Genomic DNA, 19,131 nt, shown 5'->3' with positions numbered 1-19,131 from the left:
AAACCTTCATACCATCATCAGTCATTAAAAAAGAAATATTCTATGAGCACCATGATTTTCCTTAGTACTATGGAAGGACACAGAAATAAATGCCAGACAGGTAGTAATATTGACAAATGAGCTTTGTTTTTCTTTTTTTCACTTCTTTCCCTCCAGCAAAGATTCTTTTCTAACTAAAAGAATCTCTATAACTAAAAGTCATATTGCAAGAAAAAAAAAAGATAACTAGTCTTTGAATAAACAGAGTTTGCCTGTGACCTTCTATTACCTTTCCATATACACATGGAAAATTCCCACACGCAAAAATGAATACTGCTGTGTGTGAAGAGCCACAAGCACCTCTTTCTAGCTCCATCACCTACTTCCTCATCTTCACGCCTCACACTTTTAGTGCCAGAAAAGGAGGCTTGGATCAACAATGAAACCCCCCAAGGTCACTGTTTAAGCAACAACACTAGTTAAAGTGACTGCAAACTTCGGCCAAGACTAAGCTATATCATTCCACAGCCAAACGCAGTGACCAACACAGAACAGCCCACAGTGAATACACAGCTTGGAAAAACAGAAAGATAACCGTCTCCCAGGCCACAGAAATCCAAGCTGCAATTACCTATTTTTTAAATGATTTTCTGAAACGACTCCTTCCATGAAGTCCAGGAATTCCAATAACTTACCGGTCAGCAGCTTCCACGTCAAAGCAAAACCTTCTGTCAATGGAGTCAGTATGTCTCCTGATACATTCTTTCAAAAAGAAGACCTCTCCATCCCCCTGCGAAGAATCATTTTAAGCATTTTCAAACACTACAGTATACACATACACAGAGTTACGTATCCTATACTTGAAGGGGGGAGGGGAGGCAAGGTTCAGATCTTAGGTTCCTCTATTCTGTTCTCTTTGGAACCAGTTTATTTCGAACTGTAGCCATTTCTGTCACTGACCTTTTCTTAAGATTTTTTAGACGCTGCTTCAATTACAGTAACCTTAAACCAGACCTTATGAGTGCTAATTTTAAAAGGTGGATTAGCAATATAGTTTCCACATGTCTATATTTGTTATTCTTATTGCCCTCTTGTTAAAAAAAAAAGATAATGTGTTTGCATTTCACATTACATTATACCACATGAAACAGCCCACAGGTAACCATTTCTGACCTATGAAAACTTTAATTCCATAGGAATCTACCTAAAAGTACATGAAGGACCTTGGATCAGCCATTGTGATCATCTCAAGCTAGAACCATTCCATTTATGTGGGTGTGTGCTCAGCTGTGCCCAGGTCTTTGCAACCCCATGGACTGCAGCCCACTAGGCTCCTCTGTCCAGGGGATCATGCATGGCAGGAATACTGCAGTGGGTTGCCATTTCCTTCTCCCGGGGATCTTCCCAACACATCTATGTGCTTTGCTGTTTCCTCAGTGAATCACCTTGAATTTACCTTTACTGAGTGTTCAGTTAAATATGGTACCATTTTATCTCAGTTAACCACCCTCTCCAAGAGCTTTAAAAAGCAGCAGAAAACAGGAGACAGAAGCAATGCAAAAACAGGTTCTCAGTAAGAAACTGTAAGAGTCTGAGAAACACTTCTGGAATATTTTAGTATTTTCTGGAATGTGAAGATCTCTAATATTAAACCAGCATTCAGATGTAAAAAACATTCAAAATATCACAGTCATCGTATTTTAAATGTATTTGTTATTTGGGGCTAAAACAGAAAGACACCACTAAGCAGATGTGTCCTGGGTCTTGAGTCGGCTCTGAAAGGAAACTCGCACTCCAACCCATGCTCGGTTTGTCATTAAAGAGAATGGGAGTTAGTGTTCAAGAGGGAGGGTTCACATGTCTATCTATGGCTGATTCATGTTGACGTATGGCAGAAACCAACAGAACATTGTAAAGCAATTATCCTCCCATTAAATATAAAATTTGTAAAAACTGGAAAAAGTGTACAGAGATACAGAAGCTAATCCATATTTATCCTCTCACTGCAACTTCTGATCATGTCAGTGGCCCTCAGAGGTATAAAGTAATCACGAGCATTTGGTTAATGAGCTGCGCACAGTTGCTGATCATTCCTGGAGTTTGCTCTTTTATTAGATTTGATGCTTCACTTACCAACAAATTTTGCCTTCTCTGTGTCTGACATGTTCTTAACAAATTATTCCTGACTGTATCCATTAAACTTTAGTTACATTTGACAAAAATAAATGAATGTGATCTTTAAAAAAAAAAAAAAAAGAACACAAAAACAACAAAAGCCATCCCCCTCCAGGGGTGACATCCTGGCTTCCTCTTCTTTACCATGGCCACGATTTTCCATGTGTATTTTGATATCACAAAAATGTGCTTCTATTATAAGCAGCTTTAAATAGTTTTCAGGAAGATGCAAAGTACGTGTAAACAGAAGTGAACTTGGGTTAATTCTGTATTCACAGAAACAAAATTATGCCCATCCACCCAGCAAGCAATGAATTAACCTTAAAATGTGTCACCAGTTACAGTCAATGTTAGTGAGAGGAGCTCTGTGTTGACTATTATTGTTGCTAAGAGCTACAGCTTCTGCTTTAAAACAAAGACCACCTTTTCCACCCAGACAGCTCCTGCGGGCTTCTCGCATACATTTCCTGTATCACGAGTTGCTGTGGAGTTTATTTCTCAGGAGGTGTAAACTAAATGGTGAGTGTCTAAGTGAGAAGGTTCAAGTCTGAATGAAAAGCAGAAAACTTCACTACAGATCATCTACTCTGTAATCTTTTCATTTATGTGAATTTACGTGTGCACGTGGCTCAGTCAATGCAGAATCTGTGAGAGACGTAGGTTCAATCTCTGGGTTGGGAAGATTCCCCTGGAGGAGGAAAATGACAACCCACTCCAGCCTTCTTGCCTGGGAAATCCCATGGACAGAGGAGCCTGGAGAGCTATCCCCATGGCGGGGATAGCAAGAGTCAGACACGACCTAGCAACTAAACCACCACCACCATGTACAACGTCAGGCCTCCCCCATAAATCCTGAGCAGTCAGCCCCCTGAGTCAGGAAAGCATGCTGAAGGTATGAACTCTATCTTCCAGTAACAGGGACGTCAAATCATTCTTTCTTTAAAAAAAAAAAAATCTGACCATAAAAATCCATGCCAACAGGACATCCCTGGTGATCCAGTAGCTAAGACTCCGCATTTCCAAGGCCGGGGGCCTGGGTTCAACTCCTGGTCAGGGAACTAGAGCCCACACCCCACATATAAGAGATCCGCGTGCCAGAACTAAGACCTGGGGCAGCCAAATAAACATTTTTAAAATATTTTTTTAAAACCACATGCCAGCAATTCAGAAAATACAGGAATTATTTTCTGGCCGATTTTATTTAGGAAAAAAAAAAACAATCTTTTCATTCTAAAAGCAAAATGGAAGGTATTTATCATTTAATGGAAACACCATTAAAATGATGCCCTCAAAGACCACCTCACAGCCAGTACAAAGCATAAAAAGGAAACACTTACAAGTTTCCCCCCGGATCTGTGCTCAAACGGGATCATGGTGAACTTCTTGGCAGCTTTTCGATACATGCAGTAGTGTTTGACCCAGCTGGAACCGAATGGAGGAGGCCCTTCAACAAGAAACAGAACTTTACATGTTTCCTTATAAACAAACAGGTATGCAAAACTCTATATTGCTAAAGAGAAAAAAGCCAGAAATGGCAACTAATACAGCTCAAGAAAACAAATCAGCAACACAGCTCATCTAAGACAAGGGAAAAGCTAGGGGAAATAAGAGGGCTCATATAGACAGTTTGAGAAAAGGTCCTAACAGTTCTCAGCAACAAATAAATAATTTAAAGACATGTTTTTCACATAATCTGCTAGACTGCTATCTCATACATGAAAATCTCCTAATTGTAAATTATACATTTTTTATTTTTGTCTATGTATGAATAGCTCGTGAGAATTCCAAGAATGCCACCAGATATATGTGATGGTTTTGGATTCAATTCTGGCCTCTCAAAATAATAGAATTGTAGAATCACAGTGCAGAAAAGCATGTAGACTATAAATCTATCTAGTGCTTTAAGCCCACTAAAGCACCTTGTAAGCAGCTATCCTTACTAACGATGTCAAAGGTAAACTTTAAAATGAAGTATGAGACCTCCCTGATGGTCCATCGGTTAAGAATCTGCCCGCTAATGCAGGGGACAAGAGCTTGATCCCCGGCCCGGGAACGAAGATCCCACATGCCTCAGAGCAACTGAGTCCACATTCTGTAACAGAAGCCTGTGTGCCACAGCTGAAGAGCAGCCCCCACTCACCATCAGTAGGGAAAGCCCGCTCGCAGCAACAAAGACCCAGAGCAGCCAAAAGTAAAACTAAATTTAAATGACGTGTTTAGAACAGAAGAGTGAGTTGTCCACATGTGCACCAGAACAGTTTTGGAACCACTTTTTACCTCTTGCTTGGTCAGTATTACAACCATCAGAGCTCTTAAAAGAAAATGGTCCCAAGTCAGGAGACCTAGAACGGTTCCATCACAGCAAAGGAAAAGCGAGGTCCCATTCAGTTTGATAATTTTTTCTTTTATCAAGAAAGGACATTAAAATTAAAAAAAAAAGTCAACCCTATGATCAACATCATCACAGCTGAAAATATAAATAAAGCCTAAAAATATAGATTTTTATACCTAAAAATCAAAAAGAACAAACTTGGAGGGCGGGGGGGGAAGGACCCATTTAAAAGAAATGCATTTAGCTTTAGGAAAAATGAATTACATCACCTTGGGTGGAGGGGAGATGAAAGGGCTTAATAGACCACAATAAATCTCACCTCAAAACATCCTTAGTGCTGGGCCAGAGTTTGGGAACCCTCAGTGTGTGTGTGTGTGATCAACAGCAAGCATGTGTACTCTGTTCTATGGTTCATAAAAATACTGCGTAGGTATTTCATTCAACACCAAGAAAAATACCTCAAGAGACGATATGTATATTACTGTCTTTTTAATCTAAAGAAAATCTTAGGCTTAGACCAAATGGCAAAGCCAAACCTCAGAATCTCTTGCCCAGATATCAAGGTGCTTCACTGATTAAGCTGCCACCCCCTCCCGACTTCACCGGACCCCGCTCAACCAGCCCTAAGCACAGAGATTAGTGACAGCTTTTCATGCCGTCCAAGTTTTGGGCAATATGACAGAGAGGGTGTAACACAGACTCGTGTGTGTGTGTGTTTAAGTCGCTCAGTCGTGTCCAACTCTTTGCGACTCCATGAACTGCAGCCGTGTGTGTGTGTGTGTGTAAGTCGTTCAGTCGTGTCCAACTCTTTGTGACTCCATGAACTGCAGCCTGCCAGGCTCCTCTGTCCATGGAATTCTCCAGGCCAGAATACTGGAGTGAATAGCCGTCCGCTCCTCCAGGGCATCTTCCCAACACAGGGATGGAACCCAGGTCTCCCGCAATGCAGGCGGATTCTTCACCAGCTGAGCCACGAGGGAAGCCCAACACAGACTCTCGTCTCGGGCAGTTCCAGCACTGAGGAGGTGCATGATCGAAGGAGCACTGTTAATCCCCCAGTGCTTCTGTGTTCTCACTGGCAAACGGGGTGATAACAGCACCTCACAATTCATAGGAGTTCTTAATGCATTAAATAAAACAAGATGGATAGAGAGTTTAGCACAGCTAAAAAGTGAAGAGTTCTGTCACTGTGGTTTTTTCAGTCCAATTTCAGCCCCATCTCTCTCAAAGTCAGTAAGTTAACCAACAGTTATAAGTCTAAAAAAAGATTCTTGTGACATTTTTCACTTGACTGTTAAAAAGGTTAAAAAAATTAGAGGGGGAGGAAAGGAGAACTTGGGATTAGCAAACTAGTAATACATAGGGTGGATAAACAAGGTCCCATTCACTGCATAGCACAGGGAACCGTATTCAGTGTCCCATGATAAATCACAATGGAAAAGAATATGAAAAAGAAAACAAACATATGTATAACCGACTCACTTTGCTGTAAAATAACACATATATTTTACTCCAGTAAAAAAAAAAAAAAAGTATATACTCCAGTAAAAATATATATACTCAAGTAAAAAAAATTTTTAATGAAATATTCACTCTATACACAGCTCAATAGCTGTTGTTCCTGACAGCACCTTTAGAAATGACACGATTTTGCCATTCAACCAACATTTGTAAAAATAAATTGCCTCTCAGTTTTGTTTTTTTGGGGGGAGGGAGGAGACTAAAAAAAATTAAACAAATTTACAGTTGTGCCATGCCAGTAACTGTCCTTCATGAGACACTAAGACTAAGCCCAGATTAAAGAAGGGCAAGTGGAGAAAGGACCACCAGTCTCCCCACTGCAAGTAACAGGAACACCCGGTCACGCGGCTGTTCCCTGAGTCTCTCTGCTACAAAACTGGTCAGTTTGGGAATCCCGTTGCAAGAGTCACACTTGGCAAATGAAAACTCTAAAGCAGCCTAACTACAGTTAAGGGCGGAGGGGAGGGAAACAGGAAATACAGGAACATTCTCACACACCACTCCTGTGTGTGCATGTGCAGTCCCCAAATCACGGCTGACTTTTCAGCCCCACGCACTGCAGCCCGCCAGGCTCTTCTGGTCATTGGATTATCCCAGCAAGAAGACTGGAGTGGGTTGCCAAGCCCTCCTCCAGGGGATCTTCCTGATCCACGAATCCAAGTCTAGTCTCCTCCGTCTCCTGCGCTGGCAGGAGGATTCTTTACCACTACACCACCTGGGAAGCCCACGACTCCTCCTCCTAACTGGCAATCAGGCTCCACAGCTGAGGAGGTAAACCGCAACAGCCTCATCATTAAAGTAAGACCACACTGTCCAAAGTCTGAAGGCATCGTGGGGTGCTTTAATTTCAAAATAAGGATACTCTACAATTGCACTCATCCCACACACTAGTAAAGTAATGCTCAAAATTCTCCAAGCTGGGATTCAGCAGTACGTGGACCGTGAAATTCCAGATGTTCAAACTGGTTTTAGAAAAGGCAGAGGAATGAGAGATCAAATTGCCAACATCTGCTGGATCATCGAAAAAGCAAGAGAGTTCCAGAAAAACATCTATATCTGCTTTATTGACTATGTCAAAGCCTTTGACTGTGTGGATCACAATAAACTGTGGAAATTTCTGAAAGAGATGGGAATACCAGACCACCTGACCTGCCTCTTGAGAAACCTGTATGCAGGTCAGGAAGCAACAGTTAGAACTGGACATGGAACAATGGACTGGTTCCAAATAGGAAAAGGAGTACGTCAAGGCTGTACATTGTCACCCTGCTTATTTAACTTATATGCAGAGTACATCATGAGAAACGCTGGGCTGGATGAAGCACAAGCTGGAATCAAGATTGCCAGGAGAAATAGCAATAACCTCAGATATGCAGATGACACCACCCTTATGGCAGAAAGTGAAGAGGAACTAAAGAGCGTCTTGATGAAAGTGAAAGAGGAGAGTGAAAAAGTTGTCTTAAAGCTCAACATTCAGAAAATGAAGATCATGGCATTCGGTCCCATCACTTCATGGGAAATAGATGGGGAAACAGTGGAAATAGTGTCAGACTTTATTTTTTGGGAGCTCCAAAATCACTGCAGATGGTGACTGCAGCCATGAAATTAGAAGACACTTACTCCTTGGAAGGAAAGTTATGACCAACCTTCATAGCATATTCAAAAGCAGAGACATTGCTTTGCCAACAAAGGTCCATCTAGTCAAGGCTATGGTTTTTCCAGTGGTCATGTATGGATGTGAGAGTTAGACTGTGAAGAAAGCTGAGCGCCGAAGAATTGATGCTTTTGAACTGTGGTGTTGGGGAAGACTCTTGAGAGTCCCTTGGACTGCAAGGAGATCCAACCAGTCCATCCTAAAGGAGATCAGTCCTGTGTGTTCTTTGGAAGGAATGATGCTAAAGCTGAAACTCCAGTACTTTGGCCACCTCATGAGAAGAGTTGACTCATTGGAAAAGACTCTGATGCTGGGAGGGATTGGGGGCAGGAGGAGAAGGGGACGACAGAGGATGAGATGGCTGGATGGCATCACTGACTCGATGGACGTGAGTCTGGGTGAACTCCGGGAGTTGGTGATGAACAGGGAGGCCTGGCATGCTGCGATTCATAGGGTCGCGAAGAGTCGGACACAACTGAGCGACTGAACTGACTGACTGACTCACACACTGCACGTTCGCTAAGAGAAAAACAATGCTGAAAATCCAGGGAGGTAAGTTAGCATGTCATCCAGAATTTTTTTTTCATAGTCATATGCAATTGCCCTGGTAATTTTAACAAGGACAAAAAACGATCTCAGACAAAGCACACAAGAAGTGACGTGAAAGCAGGAGAGACATTTGCCCTTCTTGACTTCAACACGGAAGAACAGGGCTCTGGGGAGAGGGTGCAGGTGCATATGAGTATGTGGGTGGCTGGGTGTTGGTGTTAATGATAAGGATGAGAAGAAAAGAGGAAAAAGCTAATACCCACCTCGCTTTCAGATGTTACCAAGTCATTCCTCCCTTGCAAGCAAATTTTAACAAAGTGTGACGGAGAATCGGTTGGCTGTGGCTGGAAAGCAGGGTGCTCACAGAGTTCCTAATCTCAGCATTCTCCCCCTAGGGAAGGAATGTGTTTTCCCCGCCAAACTGCAACCTACACCTTCAGACAGCAAAGAAACTGGTAGGAAAAACTACTCCCAAATATCAGAGAGTGATTACAGTGAGAGTTTTTAATAATTTTTAACGAGTTAGTCGCCACCGCGGGAGAGTCTCTTACTTTTTTCCTGCACATACAGGTAGCCCTCCGCTGTGAACTGACTTGCTCGTTTGTGGTCCTTGGGATTCTGTCTGATCTTGTTCATAAGTTCTTCCACTTCTGACCTTGTTCCTTCAAAACGATTCCGTGTCTGAAATGGATTTAAGAAACACGTATAAGTTTTAAAAGGACTTAAAAACGAACTTAAGTACATTTTCAAGTCTCTGGATAGCTATAATTAAATCTGTAGCATTTTTCTACCAACTTCTCAAAACGTGTACATCCTTTCCATTGTCTCTTCTTTGTTGAGATTATTGTGCAAAGAAAAAAACTAGTTAAGTAGTTAACAGACATATAGGAACAAAGGTTACTAGAGGTTATTTACTTGGAAGATTTCTAACACCAAGAATAATTCCATTATTCAACATAAGAATTCATGTCTGCACGTCTCACAATAGTATTAAATCTTAGGTTTAAAAAAAAAAAAATATATATATATATATAGGCCATAAAGGAAGTCTTTCGTTTGCAACAATCAATCTGACTCATTACCAGCAATATATCTAAGTATTCAGAATCTGAAAAAACTTAATTCTACTTTGCAAACTACTAAAACTCAGTGTCATTTTTCCCAGGCTGTGGTAATTGCACTTGAAAATGACATTTCTTCACAGAATAAAGAAGGGGGGAAAGAAATCTCACCTACGAATAATGTCTTTGATATCTAAAGAGGCAAATCACATTTGTGAAGCCCTGGAGACGGGATGTCAATATCTCTGTCAGACGGCTAGACTGCCAACGGACATGCAAGGTGAAGTGACAAAATTACCAGGCAAACCTGCCGAGTCAGCACCACCAAGTTTCCGGACATTTCTTTCATCTACACTCAAAAATAATTGTATTAATACCGAAAAACTGCTGATGTGAAACTGTGGAGGAGCTGAGATGAAAAATTATTATTGAAATTCCTCCTCTCTCCTCCCTACAATGAAAGGGGTTACCAAGGGTTCTAAATGCAGAAAAATGTTAGAATGGTCCAGTTTTAGAGGGGGATGGGAAGTCTGATAAATGAAGACTGTAAAGGAGAAACTTAACAGAGGCTTATTTTAAACACAAGCTGAGAGATTGTTTTTAATTCATTTATGTACTCTAAAAATGTACGGGGCTGCAGAGAGGGTGGGACTCACCTGCTGGTGGCCATCTCTCGCCTTCCCGTTTCTTATGCTCTGGGGTTTCCTGCCGCATCTTAAAGCTAATTATACCCTAATTTTAGTCACCTTGTCACTTTACAGAGATTCTCCCCATCTCTCACTTCTTTCCATCTCTGTGTCTAATATATACACATACACATGTACACACGTATGTGCACGCTACATATATGCAAATGCTAGCACACACGTGTGTGCACACACACACACACTGCTATTAACCTAACGAGTTGTATCCAAAACTCTCATTATTTAAGTTAATGCTCAAACTGTCCTAGATTTGACCGGCAGGGACCCCTTCTAGCCGCCTCCTGTTTCATTTTCCTGTGTGCTATGCTCCGTTGCTCAGTCATGTCCAGCTCTTTGCGACCCCAGGGACTGTAGCCCACCAGACTCCTCTGTCCATGGGGATGCTCCAGGCAAGAACACTGGAGTGGGTTGCCATTTCCTTCTCCAATTCATGAAAGTGCAAAGTGAAAGTGAAGTCGCTCAGTCGTGCCCGACTCTCAGCGACCCCATGGACTGCAGCCTTCCAGGCTCCTCCGTCCACGGGATTTTCCAGGCAAGAGTACTGGAGTGGGCTGCCATCGCCTTCTCCGCAGTATTCCCGATACATTTACTTATTTGCTCAACAAATACATCCACCCGATGTAGCCAATCCTCTCAATCTTCCAGCCCCTCCTCTGCATTCTGCCTCTGTACCCTCCCACCCTCACTGCCCTCCTGCCTCCGAGGCCAGTGACTCTACACCAGGAAGGGAAAAGGGTAGCTATATTTTTAATGTGTCATTTTACGTAAATTATGAATTTACATTTAAAAAAATCAGAGCCCAAGTAATAGAATGGCTGGGCTTCCCTGGAGGTTCAATGGGAAAGAACCCACCTGGCAAAACAGGAGATGTGGGTTCAATTCCTGGGTCAGGAAGATCCCCTGGAGAAGGAAGTGGCAACCCACTCCAGTGCTCTAGCCTAGGAAATCCCATGGACAGAGCAGCCTGGTGGGCTATGGTCCATGGGGTTGCAAAAGAGCTGGACACAACTTAGCAACAGCAAGAGAACAGTGCCTGGAATCTAGCAATTTCTGGTTCTAAATTCCAGGTGTACAGGAAGAGATCATCGAATAATAACAATGTTAGACTATAAATATTACTAGGTCACATGAGAAGGTTTACACTGAGATTTTGGTCATTCAGTTCTAAGTCGTTTCCGACGCTTTGCGGCCCCGTGAACTATAGCACAGTAGGCTGCGAAATCAGTTTACAGTGCTTTAATCCTCACGATAACCTATGACAGAGTCTAGCATCTCTAATCTTATAAAACACCACTGCTGTATTTCCTTTCCTTGCATGCTTTGGTTAAACACACACACACACACACACACACACACACACACACACTTCAAAACTGGTGAGTCTTAAGTCTCATAATAAATATATTATTACATTACCTGTTGGGGGGAGGAGGATTCAAAGCGGGGACTGAGCAGGAATTCAAATACATCAGAGTATTTACAAAACTGGCGGGGAGGGGAGAGAAGGCACTGCTCACAGCAAGTCTGACCCAGAAATAAAGCTTAACAGGCAGACAGCAAGGTTTCCCAGATGGCACTAGAGGTAAAGAATCTGCCTGCCAATGCAGGAGATACAGGAAACTCGGGTTCAATCCCTGGGTCGGGAAGATCCCCTGGAGGAGGGGATGGCAACCCACTCCAGTATTCTCGCCTGGGAAATCCCACGGACAGAGCTCTGAGCCTGGTGGGGTACAGCCCTTGGGGTCGCAAAAGAATCAGACATGACTGACCACGCACAAAGCACACACAGGCAGATAGCAAAGACAGATTTCAAGTTCAGATTGCCATTTTTCATTCAAGCTTTCTCATCCTGGCCCTATGACCTCATCCAGAGAGCAAAAGAAGACAGAGGATAATTAAAAATACGAGGAGGGTTTCATGAAGGAGCTGTAAAACATGAGGGGTAGGTCCCCTGAGCCTGCCTTAGCAACCTCCCCAAACAGTTAAACAGAAAAGAAGGGGCAGGGCTCTCCACACATACCCCTCACCGCATCCCCAACTCACCCCCTCAAGAGCCTTATGAAGGGGCAGATGGCCAGGTAAGAAGGGGCATGCGATGGAAGCCAGGCCAACAGGTGATCAAGTCTAAACACCTGAAGGACAGCTTCCACGGGGACGAGGGGAATGCAGGTTAGAACTGCTGAGAGGCAGGCATGAGCTGAGGCTTCCCACCCGTACCCACGTCTGAGCTCTTACCATTAAAGGGAAGCCCATGTCAGCCAGAAACTGTTAAGGTCCAAGGAAGCCAAATGGCCAGGGCAGGATGTCCACCAACTCCTATATTTACTGACCCCAGACGTTCCATGAGTGAACCTATTTCTAGCCCAACATTAAGTCTGAAATCAGTGACCTTGGGCCCTGGAATAAACCTGCCCAAGTTCCAATGCCACTCGGCCTTAAAGCACTATGACTTGAGGAAGTTATCTTTCCTCCTTTTCCTCACTTGCCAAAGTAGGAATTTTAAAATCTACATCACAGGACATTTCTGAAGACTTAATGTTATGACACATTTGTATTGCAAACAAATTGCACTTGGTAACACATGGCATGTGGTAACAAAATAAGTGTTATTATTATTTTCATTGCAATTAAGCCTCTCAATAGTGACAATCAGTCTCTCACAAAGGAAAGAAGAGAATCTTCAATATAAAACTACAATTGTATTACTTTACATCTGAGTGAAAGAGAAAGTACATTTTTAATTTTTTTTGGGGGGGGGGATTATAAAAGCTAATCATGACACTATAACAGAGAGGGGGCACGAACAGCGCTGTCTGGAGGCGAGAAGAGGGGCAAACAGGATTACGAAGTGACCACAGACAGGCTCCCCCTCAGAAACCATCACGTCCGTGTTTCTCACAACCACTTCCGACCTCTCTCTTTTTGTCACAGAGTTTATTTTGGTGTTCTACTCTTCTCTCAAAACTGTAACAAACACGTGTGTGTGTATCCATAAATTCTTACTAACTGCTCTTAGTATCTTCTAGGGACTCCAGAACCCTAAAATTTCTCCAGTTCTACTTCTTCCAGAAGAATTCTATTCTAGTCTCTCTGGGGATAGAGATCATAAAATGTTTTTAATTAATTTTTTAAAATATCCTTTAATTTTGACGCAATTTACATTCTTCTGGAAAAAAATGTAATTTTTAAAAGCCATCTTGCTCTTTTTTGCTGCCCATCAATTACTCTAGATTATGGGACATGGAAAAAGACAAGTCTCTCTCAAAAAAAGGTCTAACCATTTTTACTACAGAAAAGGTGAAACTAGGTGGGGGAAAACAGGTTGTTCTACTTTTAAGTAACTTTTCCTTTTTTTTTAAATTATAAAACTGTTTTTCCATTTTTTACTACAGGGAAATACCTAAAAGTTGACCAAAATTATCTCTAACATTATAGAACAGAGATAGTTAACTCTAAGATTTGGTGTCAACACCTGGGTACGTTTCCTTCAACACATAAACACACACAGTATAAGTAAATCAGAGAAAGACAACTGTCATCTTATCACTTAAATGTGGAATCGTGAAGAATAATACAAATGAACTTACTTATAAACTGACTCACAGACATAGAAAAGAAACTTATGCTTACCAAAGAGGAAGTGGGGAGGGATGAATTAGGAATTTGGGATTAACAGATACACATCTCTATTGGAAAAGACTCTGATGCTGGGAGGGATTGGGGGCAGGAGGAGAAGGGGACGACAGAGGATGAAATGGCTGGATGGCATCACTGACTCGATGGACATGAGTCTGAGTGAACTCCGGGAGTTGGTGATGGACAGGGAGGCCTGGCATGCTGCGATTCATGGGGTCGCAAAGAGTTGGACACGACTGAGCGACTGAACTGATCTGACCTGATGCATAAAGAGCTTCCCAGGTGGCACTATCGGTAAAGAACCCGCCTGCCACTGCAGGAGATGTGGGTTTGATCCCTGGGTCAGGAAGATCCGCTGAGGACGGCATGGCAACCCACTCCAGTATTCCTGCCTGGGGAATTCCAGGGACAGAGGAGCCTGGCGGGCTTCACTCTATGGGTTTCGTAAGACACGACTGAAACGACTTAACACGCACACGTGAAACCGGCGAACAACAGGGACCTACTGTACAGCGTGAGGAACTATATTCAATGTCGTGCAATAATGTATAAAGGAAAAGAATCTGAACAAGAATGTACCTGTATCTATGTACGAATCACTTTGCTGGACAGAGGAAACTAACACTACATTTTAAATCTGCTATACATCAAGAGAAGGAAAAGGGCAACTCACTCCAGTGTCCTTGCCTGGAAAATCCCATGGACAGAGGAGCCTGGCGGGCTGCAGTTCACGGGGTCGCAAAGAGTCAAACTCGACTGAGTGAGCACAGCTCATACATCGATTAAAACCAAACAGGGACTTCCCTGGTGGTACAGGCGGATAAGAATCTGCCTACCAGTGCAGGGGACACGGGTTCAACTCCTGGTCCGTGAAGATCCCACCTGCCATGGGACAACTAAGCCTGTGCACCAAGACTCCAGAGCCTGAGTTCCAGAGTCCGGGACCCACAGCAAGAGGAATCACTGCAACGGGAAGGCCACGATCAGCAAGCAGAGAAAGTGTATGCAGCAGTGAAGTCACAGCAGCCAAAAAGCAGATTCTTGGGAGGGAGGGTCAGGATGGGGGACACATGTACACCCATGGCTGATTCATGCGAATGTATGGCAAAAACCACCACAATATTGTAAAGTAATTAGCCGCCAATTAAAATAAATTTTAAAAATAGATTCTTAAAAAAAACAAACAAAAAGAGTAACACACAGCTGGGATTATTTTTTAATTGGAGGATAACTGCTTTACATTCCTGCGTTGGTTTCTGTCGTTCAAGGTGGATCAATCATCAGTTCAGTCGCTCAGTCACGTCCGACTCTTTGCGACCCCATGAATCGCAGCACACCAGGCCTCCCTGTCCATCACCAACTCCCAGAGTTCACTCAAACTCACGTCCATTGAGTCAGTGATGCCATCCAGCCATCTCATCCTCTGTTGTCCCCTTCTCCTCCTGCCCCCAATCCATCCCAGCATCAGGGTCTTTTCCAATGAGTCAGCTCTTCGCATGGGGTGGCCAAAGTACGGGAGTTTCAGCTTCAGCATCCGTCATAACCACGTATGAATCCCCTCCCTCTGGAGCCTCCCTGCCCTGTGCCCCCAGCCCACTCCTCCAGTCACAGGGCACCAGGCTGGGCTTTCATGTGATGTAAGCGCTTCCCACCAGCCACCTATTTTCCACGTGGCGGCGTGTACGGCCAGTGCCACTCCCTGGTGCTGCCCACCGCCCTCTGCCCTTGCCCAGCTGGGACTTTTGTACTGTGTGGTCTCCAGTACACCGTAAGCTGGCATCATCAGGGGATGGGACAGCTGGCTAAGAACAGCACCTTACTGAGGTGCCGCAGGTGAGGCGGAGTGCGTGGCATGCGTTTCCCGGGCGCTGGTCTTGCTGAAGGGAAAAGAATGAGCTAGAAGCACAAGTGCAGAGCACGGCGGCTCCCGGGGTCAGGTGTCCCCATGCTGAAGGTGAGGTGGAGGCAGAGCGGCCTGGGGAAGAGCCTGAACAGAAGGCAGAGGAGCACACACAGGGACGGTGGGGCTCTCGGGCAGCTGGCTGAGGACGATCCTGACGCTCCGGGGACACAGGAAAAGGCTTCTTCCCAGTAACTTATTCTCTGCCCATTTCTTTGTGGGAAATTAAGGTTACCAAGTATGTGCACTAAGTGCTAAATAGACTAAGGCTACAAGCCAGGTGAACCATTTCAACGGGCAGCCTGTCTTCAAGCTCTGCTTACAGTGGTTCATGTCTGAGTACTGTTCAATCCCACTGAAATCCTGACTCTCTCTCCAACTATTGTGGGGTGTGTAAGGTAGGCCATGGGGTCGCAAAAGAGTCAGACACTGCTTAGCACCTACACAGCAACAAGCTAACTATAGCCCCCTGACCCCGGGGGTCCACACAAGCGAGCACTGCAGGGACGGCTCCTCCGGAGCCCCGAGGAGAGGCCGAAGTGTCCCCACACCTCGCCCCAGACCCGGAGGGCCGGCGGTTCCTCAGGCAGGTGCCTGAGCTGTCACCCAGGCCCGCACGCAGGTGGCTGGGCGCTGGATTTAACGCTCTACCGTGGCCGCCTTGAAATTCTTCATTCTGGAATAAGGGGGCCTGCCTCCTCATTTTACACAAATGATGGGTTAGTTCTGCCTGAAGGTTCTCATCCAGACCAGCCCTGCCCTTGACAGGTGAGCTACAGACACAGTTACACAGTCAGGTAGTGGAGAAAACACAAACAAAAAAATCAAGATAATCACCTCATCTTCTAAACTAACTATGGAACACGCTTTTCACAACACTGTATTCCGCGGTCTGCAGAAGTCTTCCGATACATCCCAGCGTCGTTAGACTAAGTGTTCTACCGACAGAGGCAGCTTTGAAGTTAGGACTAACCCACACACAGACACGGGGACATAGTTTTAAACTGTGTTATGTTATGTCACTGATATTGGGGTGGGGGTGGAGTGGTGGGGGTGAAGGGAGGAGTCGACTCTTAGTCATATGACTCAGCAGAATGTACGATCTTCAAATACAAACTGACACATGAATTACAAAACATGAGAGATTTCATTATCTGTATTCCCAAGTGTAGGGAACTATACCAAAATAACTTAGAAACAAGATCTACACAAAAACCCCTCATTCTCAATTTCTAAGATTATAAGAACAGTACAGAGATTCCCATCTTTCTCCTGGTATGTCTTTCAGGATGCACTAGGAGTTTGTCCCAAAACTCACTCACTATACTCTCAACAACATTTGACATTATACTAAACATAACTTGAATAGCTTTTCAAGGAAGAGACTTCCAACTTCCCAAATCAACTAAAGTTTTGAAATGAAAAATATGTACCACCTTCTGATCAAAACCACATACTATATACTGTTTAAAAGATTATGTTGTGCTGTGCTAAGTCATTTCAATCGTGTCCAGCTCTTTGCAACCCTGTGAACTGTAGCCCACCAAACTCCTCTGTCCATGTGATTCTCCAGGCAAGAATACTGAGTGAGTGGCCACGCCCTCCTCCAGGGGATGTTCCTGACCCAGAGATCAAATCCAAGTCTCTTAAGCCTCCTGCACTGGCAGGCAGGGTCCTTACCACTGGTGCCACCTGGGAAACCCATTTAACAGATTAGGTTCTTTAAAAAATCTCTCTTCAAGACCTAACAGACAGTATAGCTCTTCCAGGAAAATAAAGGACCAACAGCAACTATGAACACCAATATATTAGTGAAGACGCACAAAACACAGGAAAGAAATTCCACTGGAACTGAGAGCCTATGTGGGAATAAAAGTCAAATAAGTCATACAGGGAACAGAAGAAATTTAGATTACAACTGAAATGCCTTAAATCAGACCTGGAGGACGGTTTTGTCTTTCATACAGATCAAACTTAGAATTACACGAAAAAGTTATCCTTAGAACCATCTTACAAAATGTAGAATGACTAGGTCACATCACTATACAGCATGTTTCAAAGTTGCTAAGAGAGTAGGCATTCAACGTTATCGTCACAAGGTAAAAAAGAAAAAATTTAACTACAGGAGGTGACTGATGTTAACTAAAGTGGAAATAATCTTGCAATTAGTAAGTTGTTAAGCTGTACCGCTTATACAGTGCTGTGTGTCAATTATATCTCAAGAAAATTGGGGAGGGAATTAGGCAAATTATGTGAGATTTTATTATAACAACATACTTCATGACTTTTTGGAAAATAAGAGAGGAAAATTAATTATGGAAAATGAATTCGTCTTTTAAAAAAGCAGCCGCTAGGTGGCAGTGTCCTGAGCCTCCATTAGCGGGCGAGCAGCTGTTATACTAAGAACTGACCAGAAGGTGGCAGCGTAGCCTCGGTTTCCCAGCACCAACAGCTCAGCCTGCTCCTAAGGCTTTTCACACACCAAAGAAATCACAACTACACCTCTCAAACGTCTTTTTTTTAAAGCGAGAGCTTTCGTTTCCTTACGTTCTGAATGTTGATCTGTAGTTCCATTTTGTAGTGATTGAAGTCTTTGGCAAGTTCATGGCCCTGATGATAGAAAGTAAACATTCCCTGAAAAAATGACAGCATCTAAAACAAAGGAGAAAAGACAACATTAGCGCGCACACACACACACAAACCCTCAGGGGAAAAAATAAAACGGCCACATGTCTCCCCACATCTCATTATGATTCTATCAATGGAAAATAATTCAAAGCAAGTCACTAGAATTCAACTAAATCTAACTGCATTTTGTTCATTAATTGTTCCCTATAAAAAAAGAATGAAGGATCTGCGATTTCTCCCTCAATAGCAGAGCCATTAGATAGCTTTTATAGTATGCTGTAAGAAGAAATGGAATTCTACATCACCCCTTTGTCCTTTTTCTTTAAAAAAAAAAAAGAAAGAAATCTTTATTTATGTCTGGCCATACTGGTTCTTTGTTGCTGTGTGGGCTTTTCTCTGGTTGCGATGAGCGTGGGCCACTCTCTGGTTGTGGGGTGCAGGCTTCTCTTGCCGCAGGGCACAGGCTCTAGGGTGCACGGGCTTCAGTACTGGCAGCACGTGGGCTCAGTAGTTGCGGACCCCGGGCTCTGGGGCACAGGCTCAACGGTTGTGGCCCCCGGGCTTCACTGCTCCACGGCATGTAGCATCTTCCCATTCCAGGGATCGAACCCATGTCTCCTGCATTGGTAGGTGGATTCTTGAGCACTGAGCCATCAGGAAAGCCCTCATTTGTCCTTTTTAATCAAGAGAATCCCTACACTCATTTAAAATGAAACCTCTTCCCTACAGGCCAATAGAACCTATAAGGAAAGTGAAATACAGATCAGAGTCAAAAGCTCTTTCAAAGGGCACCCAGTGTAGGGCACCCTCTCTGTTGTTGACAAAGATGCTCCATGACTGAGGCAGAGAGTGCAAAGGCAGGGCAGTCATCAAACCCCGAGCTTCCTACAAACCCCCGACCCTCTTGACCAGAAAGCAGCTGCCTCTGCTCCACGTGTGAGCAAATCTACAGTGAGAATGATTAGAGGTGAGAGCTCAGGAAATCCCGGGAT

The 19,131-nt window shown here is 43.7% G+C and overlaps 1 protein-coding gene across 5 annotated transcripts in view; it reads right to left on the bottom strand.

The window, feature by feature from the left end:
- The window catches only part of ARHGAP10 (Rho GTPase activating protein 10), a 375,463-nt gene that overhangs the window by 202,900 nt on the left and 153,432 nt on the right, over window positions 1–19,131 (bottom strand). For all 5 annotated transcript variants that reach the window (XM_070386636.1, XM_070386634.1, XM_070386633.1 and 2 more), the window contains 4 exons: window positions 18,059–18,163; window positions 8,759–8,888; window positions 3,492–3,598; window positions 675–769 (listed from right to left, as the gene is read on the bottom strand). In XM_070386636.1, the coding sequence (XP_070242737.1) occupies window positions 675–769; window positions 3,492–3,598; window positions 8,759–8,888; window positions 18,059–18,163 (437 nt within the window). The remainder of the gene's footprint in view (window positions 1–674; window positions 770–3,491; window positions 3,599–8,758; window positions 8,889–18,058; window positions 18,164–19,131) is intronic.

This window comes from Bos mutus, chromosome 17, assembly GCF_027580195.1.
Source record: "Bos mutus isolate GX-2022 chromosome 17, NWIPB_WYAK_1.1, whole genome shotgun sequence".
Classification (NCBI taxonomy): Eukaryota; Metazoa; Chordata; class Mammalia; order Artiodactyla; family Bovidae; genus Bos; species Bos mutus.
This window is presented reverse-complemented; position numbering and strand designations above follow the sequence as displayed.